The sequence below is a fragment of the Lampetra fluviatilis genome, chromosome 48 (genome assembly GCF_964198595.1).
Source record: "Lampetra fluviatilis chromosome 48, kcLamFluv1.1, whole genome shotgun sequence".
Classification (NCBI taxonomy): domain Eukaryota; kingdom Metazoa; phylum Chordata; class Hyperoartia; order Petromyzontiformes; family Petromyzontidae; genus Lampetra; species Lampetra fluviatilis.
The window spans coordinates 4,080,672-4,087,593 of NC_136322.1; the positions used below are offsets into that span (position 1 = coordinate 4,080,672).

The window sequence follows — 6,922 nt, forward strand, 5'->3', positions numbered from 1 at the left end:
TTGGAGGTTCGTCAAGAATGCATCGATTTTGAATCTGGATTTAGATTAGAATCGCCAGCGAGAATGCTGACGTCGCTGAGATTACTCTGCACTCAGTTCGAGTGAGGGAGATGCCACCCGCCTCGACTGTGTTTGTGATCCCTGCTTTCGGGCTCGATTACTCCCATCACATCAATGCTTAAAACACATCGAGTGGGTAAAACGTTATACAGTTAATTTGGCGAATGTACGTAACTTATCCAATCTACACAAATCCTCACGATTGAACTGCACCAAGCGTCGAGCTCCTTGATCAGGGCCGAGGCAAGGCGAGCAACCATCGCCACGCCGTAAATGGGTTTGACTTACAGAATATGGCACGCATTCAACAGCAACGTAATACACTGTCATGTGTTACCGATGAACTAATGGAAGCGCAGCAGCATCTGGTTCACTTTTTTAACTAAGTGGGTGGCTCTGAAAAGAGCCGTTGAGGTGGAGTGAATCGAGCGTCGTCCGATCGAATTCACTTCTTTGGCGCAGTCTTCTTGGGCTTGGCCGCGGCCTTCTTGGGCTTGGCCACCTTGGGTTTGGCGGCCTTGGCCTTGACGGTCTTGGGCTTAGCGACCTTGGGCTTCGCAGCCTTGGGCTTGGCTGGGCTCTTCGCCGCCTTCTTGGGCTTAACAGCCAACTTCCCCTTTTTGGGGCTCTTGGCCGCCTTGGCAGCCGCGGGCTTCTTTGCTTTCTTGGGAGACTTCTTGGGCGCGGTCTTCTTGGCTGCCGCGGGCTTCTTCACCTTCTTGGCTGCCGCGGGCTTTTTAGCTGCGGGCTTTGCCGTTGACGACTTGGGCTTCGCCTTTGCGGCAGCCTTTTCCTCGTTGAGTTTGAAAGAGCCAGACGCGCCGCTGCCCTTCACTTGCGCCACGGCGTCTTTGGCCACGAGCTTCTTGATGGCCAACTTCACGCGGGCATTGTTCTTCTCCACGTCGTATCCTCCGGCAGCAAGCGACTTTTTGAGCGCAGGAAGAGACACGCCGTTCCTCTCCTTGCTGCTGGCCAGAGCCTTGAGGATGAGCTCGGACACGCTGGGGCCGACCTTCTTGGCCTTTGGAGCGGCGCGCTTCTTCTTGGGGCTTTTAGGCGCTGAAGTAGCCGCAGCTGGTGGTTGAGCAGGAGCAGTTTCCGCCATCTCTAGACGTCGCTTTTATCGCCTCGCCTCTTTGAAATCGAAATCAGCGCTCTCACGAATTCGAAACGAGTGTTCTCCAGGCCCGAGGTTATTATAGAAGCGGCGTACTGAATGCGGACGTCGCTGAGATCATCCAGAACTCTAGTGAGGGAGTTGCCACCATACTCACTGTGTTTATCACGCCTGCCTTTGGGCTCGATTACTCCCGTAACGTTCATACTTACATGCATCTAGTTGATACATTATCACGAAGATCACTTCTTTAATGTACGTTACTTATGCAATATACGACAATGCTCACGATATAAATTATAATTCAAAACAAGTGAACAACCAAGATTTGGGAGACATTGTTCGGTCAGGGCATGATATGACGATTGTCGGTTTTCAAAAGTGTTACTGATGAACACTATTTAAAACGCACTCGAATTTTTTGCAAGACAAGATGCTTCAACAGACTACTCATATTTAATTCCAACGAAATATTTTCTATTTAAGTTTTGCCTCGCGCGCTCGCGATTCCACCTCTCGCGCTATGGTGAGGACTGCGCGCCATGTCAACAGTCCCTTGTCACCGAACTTTTAACTGGACGTTTTAATCGAACTTTGAAATGAATAAATATATGGATTTTCAGATGGACAACGAACTGAAGAAAATTACTCAAAATTAACCGACATTAAATAGAAAGTTTAACATTTTACGTGGCAAGAGGTGAGTAGCTCACGCACTGCAGAAGGGTCGCGCGCCTTGAACAAGATCGAGGCACGGTGCACAATCATCACCACTCAAATTCAATTCAAGTGACTCTGCAGTCGAATGTTTAAAGAAAATATATAATCTTACGTTTAATGCACCGACAGAGTTGATATTCTAGGACCGCGGGATGAAGGTGTCAGTTTTGTTGCCAGATAGAAGGGTAAAGAACCAATTATCATATTTTTACTGGCAAATGAGGTTCCCATAGTGACCGCAGGATGGTTCATGCGATGGGTTGTTTTTACTGCAATAAGTTACTGTGATGCCGCCACGAAGCCGTTCGGCAGGCGCCCAATCCCCGACCTCGCCACCACCAAGCAACGGAGCCAACCCCTCGTCCCCCTCACCTCACATGAACACACCCGCACGCATTTCCCCCCCCTCTCCATAGAGCTGGAAGGGAAGGTCACCTGATCGACCGGTTTTTATCCGAGAAACCCTTATCGGGATTAACTCTCACGGTTTCCGGCGATCAGGGAATTGGACGGCCTCCCCCGACGCTACGTTGCACCGCGGCGCTGCGACCTGCCTTAAGATGGTATGGCCGCGGCGAGGGGCATTCGGCCACCGCGGTTGAAGCGCATCCCCCACACACACCACCCACGTGTCGACGGGGCAAGCAGGGGAGGGACGGGACAGCATGAGTAGCGGGACCGCAGGGGCTCTTGCGCATAGTCACGGATGGTCAGGATAATTACGCTTGAGCGCGCAGGCACCATTGTTAGGGAGGGAAAGGGATTAATTAGAATTTACGCCGCGCAACGCCGCACATTGATTAGCATATCACAGGCGCCCGGAACCGCGGTGCGCGTGCCAGAAGGGCGCGAGCCCATTGTTCAGAGCCACATCCCTTTGAGGTAGGGAGGATAAATAGTGGGTGCAAGGGGAAATCGGGCTCTCTTGACTCCAGCAGCAGGCGACACCACGAGCTCCAGCCCAGCGACCCGGACGTCCGTGAGACGCACCGAGGTACGCTGCGAGCAGGGGATCAACGGACCGCCGTGAGCACCTAACAGTGAGTAAGGAGGTGAATTATAATCATAGCAGATAAATCGGGAATAGGCATAAAGGTATCAGCGTAGGCCAGCCTCGTCGACTCACTGATTTAACACCTAGTTCCAGGTAGCGGACAATAAATCGTTAGTAGCGAATCGTGGCCTCGTGTGATCTCGTGGAGAGGTGTGCACGTGTGTGGTGCTGCGTACACAGTGGTTCGCCACGTGAGTGAGCGCGGCGCGGAGCTGCGCGTGTGGGTGGGCGTGTGTTCACTACGTGTATGATACAGGTGCGCGATCACAACGTGAGTGCTCCGTGGTGAGTAAGTGCCGCGGGGAGCTGTGTGCGTGAGTGCGCGTACGGTCGCAACGTGTCGGATACGGGTGCGCATTGGTAACGTGGTTATTCGACGTGGAGGCGAGTGCCGCACAGGGCTGTAGACGGGCGCACGCTCGCAGCGTGCGAGAGCTGCGCGTAGCGGTGTAAAGAGGGGGAGTATGGCGTTTGATTGATGATGCCGTGCGCACGTTTGCTTGCAGCGTGGGAGTGTGGGGGCCGTTGGCCCCCGGGGTCCCTCCCGCCTGCATCCCCTATTTCGTTTACGTTACCCCACCTCCCTATTACCCGCTACGGTTTCGCCGGCATTCGAACGCGACGCCCCTACTGTTACAGCCTGACGCCGCGCTCCCACGCTGCGAGCATACGTGCGCACATCATCATCAATCAAACGCCGTGCTCGCAGTGTAGTCCTGTGCGGCACGTTACCAATGCGCATCCGTATCCGACACATAACGAACGTATGCGCACTCCCACACACACGCCGCTCCGTGCACTCCAACTCCACTCAACACGGAGCACTCACGTTGTGATCGCACCCCTGTATCATATACGTAGTGAACACACGCGCACCCCCACGTGCACCGCTCTGCGCAGCGCTCCCCCGAGGCGAGCCGCAGCACTACAGAACCACTGCGTACACACGCTTCCCCACGCGCTCACTCGCCACTGAATACTCGCGTTATGATCGCGCACCTGTATCACACACGGAGCGGACGCACGCGCGCACACGCAGCTCTACACGCGACACCCACTCTCGCGCCGCTCTGCGCAGCACTCACTCAACACGGAGCACTCACGTTGTGATCGCACCCCTGTATCATATACGTAGTGAACACACGCGCACCCGCACGCGCACCGCTCTGCGCAGCGCTCCCCCGAGGCGAGCTGCAGCGCTTCACGCGTTCACACCTCTCCACGAGATCACACGAGACCACGCTTCGCTATTAATGATTTATTATCCGCTACCTGGAACTAGATGTTAAAATCAGTGTGAGTCGACGAGGCTGGCCTATCCTACTTCCCCTAGACCTATTCCCTATTTATCGTTCACGAAATACTTTTACCTCCTTACTCACGGTTTGAGGCACTCGACGTTCCGTGGGTTTTCCTCACTGCTTGCCTCGACACGTCGCACGGACGTCCGGAGGGCAGAGCTGGGGGCCGTCTTGGATGCTGGCTTCTCGGAGTAAGAGAGCGATTTCCCCTTTGCGCCCCCCTATTTATCCTCCCTACCTCAAAGGGATGCTGCGCTGAACAATCGGCTCGTGCACCTCGAGCCCGCGCACGGCGGTTCCGGGCGCTTTTGATATGCTAATCAGTGAGCGGCGTTGGCGGCGTACATCCTAATTACTCCCTTACCCTTCCTAACAATGGGGCCTGCGCGCTCAAGCGTAATGATCCCAACCCTCCATGACTATGCGCAAGAGCCCCTGCGGTCCCGCTATTCATGCTGTCCCCTCCCTCCTCCGTCTGTCTCGTCGACCCGTGGGGGTGTGTGTGAGGGGAAATGCGCCTCAACCGCGGTGGCCTAATGCCCCATGCCGCGACCACACCATATTAAGGCTGGTCGCAGCGCCGCGGCGCAACGTAGCACGGGGGAGGTCGTCCAATTCCCTGATCGCCGGAAACCGTGAGAATTAATCCCGTTAAGGGTTTCTCGGATAAAAACCGGTCGGTCAGGGGGGGGGGGAATGCGTGCGGGTGTGTGCTTATGTGGGGGGGGTGATGGGGGGCGGTGCGGTGGGGGAAGCCGGGCGGCTCCCTGGCTCGGCAGAGCGGCCCCGTCGCTGTGGCACCACATAGCCCCCCGGGGTGCCAGTCCCCGTCCCGGGTTGACTGGAGCACCTCGCCTGGGTTGCCCCCACGAGGTATCGCCGCGGGGTCCGCGGGATTCGCCCGGCCCTTGTGGCTGGCCTCGGGGGTGGCGGCTCCGTCTCCTGGGGCTCCGGCGGTGGTCTCCTCCTCCATTCCAACGGCTCCCCTCGGCCCCTGGCACCTGCGGGCTGGGGAACAAACTCAGAGGCGGTGGGGTTTAAGGGTCGCCGTCCTCGTCGCCCCCGGCCCCGCCCGAGGCCCCTCGGAGCCCGGGGCTCCGTGGGGCCCATATACTGCGCGAGGCCCCCGGGCACGGGGGGTGGGGGGACCCCGGGGTTTCGGGGTACTTGGACGGCGGGGCTCCCCCCCTCGGGGGCTGCTCGCCACGGCTTCAGTCGTCGGATGTTGACCACCATCTCCCGGCCCCTCTCTCCTCCCTGAATCAGCACCGTCCATGGTGAGATCTGCCGTCTCACAATCCAGGGTCCTCGCCAGTAGGTGTTCAGCTTCCCCACCTGTCCGGCACCGACGCGGGGTGTGTACAGCCACACCTTGGAGCACGCAGTGTAGAAGGGGGGCTCCATACGGGGTCGGGCGCTCTGCTCTTGCCGCTGGTGCGCGGCCTCTCCGTGCGGGTAGGCTCGGCCCCTGGCCCCTCGCAGGGTCTCCAGCAAGTGCTCCACAGGGTGGCTCCCTTCCTCCCATTGCAGCGGAGGGACACCAAACAGCAGATCTGCGGGCAGGCGAGACTCGCGACCAAACATCATTAGGAACGGGGTCTGTCCTGTGGATGTGTGAACGGCGGTGGTGTAGGCGAACAAGGCATAGGGGAGGTGTTCGTCCCAGTCCTGTTGATTCGCGGCCGCCATGCGTTTAAGCTTCCCGGCCAGAGTCTGGTTCATCCTCTCTACCATCCCGTTCGCCTGGGGGTGATACGCCGTGGTTCGGTCCTTCTGGATCCCGAACTCTCGGCACAGCGCCTGGAATAGTTCGGCCTCGAATTCACTACCCTGGTCGGTAATGACTCGTTCGGGGATCCCGCACTTAAGTACGTAGTTTTCCACGAAGGCCTGGGCCACTACGAGGGCTGTTTTATCCGGGATAGCCACCGCCACGGGGTAGCGGGTGAAGTACTCCACCGCTACGAGAATATATCGGTTGCCCCGGTGGGATCGTGGAAAGGGCCCCTGCAGGTCGATTCCGACCAACTGATTCGTCCGACTGACTCGGAACGGCCTCAGGGGTACCTGGTACCTCGCCGGCTTTTGCCCACACTGCTGACAGGCCCGGCAGCCCTGCACCCAGGCGGCCACATCTTGCGCCAATTTAGGCCAGAGATACTGGCGACGCAGAGTCTCCCGGGTGCGCCGTTCCCCATCATGGCCCCCGAGCGGGTGGTCGTGTACCAGTCGTAGTAGTTGGGGTCGCACATGGGCGGGAACGCAGATGCACCCCGGCTGCCCAGCGTCGGCCAGTTCCCTCACCACCCCGTTTTCTACACACAACCGGGCATACAAACCACTCCAGGGCCCTGGTAGTGCATCCTTCTTCTCTCGCAGTGCCGCCTCCACCGCCGCCAGATCCGGATCCCGCTGCTGGGTTTGTCGCAGCTGCTCGTCGTCCAAGCCCGGGAAGGCGCAGCCGACATCCTCTTGGATCCGCCCGGTTGGGGTGGGATGATCCGTCTGTCCCCGGGATCCTTCTGCAGGGGTTCCTGCGGCGCACACCGCACTCTCTCTCGGGGGGGGTAGTTTAGTTTCCGCGCGCTCCTTGGGTTCTGCTGCCTGGCGGCAGCGTCCCCCCGTGAAGCACGGGCAGGCGTCTCCCTCCCTCGTCTCAGCGCGCAC

The 6,922-nt window shown here is 58.2% G+C and overlaps 1 protein-coding gene across 1 annotated transcript; it reads right to left on the reverse strand.

Moving 5' to 3' along the window:
* Window positions 1-505: 505 nt before the first annotated feature.
* Window positions 506-1,168, reverse strand: LOC144948116 (histone H1-like). The gene has a single exon (XM_078877544.1). It carries the CDS (start codon window positions 1,166-1,168, stop codon window positions 506-508), a length of 663 nt encoding a protein of 220 aa, XP_078733670.1.
* Window positions 1,169-6,922: the final 5,754 nt, after the last annotated feature.

Coding starts and splice junctions, on each gene's coding strand:
- LOC144948116 (XM_078877544.1), bottom strand. CDS start 1,168: ATGGCGGAAACTGCTCCTGCTCAACCACCAGCTGCGGCTACTTCAGCG.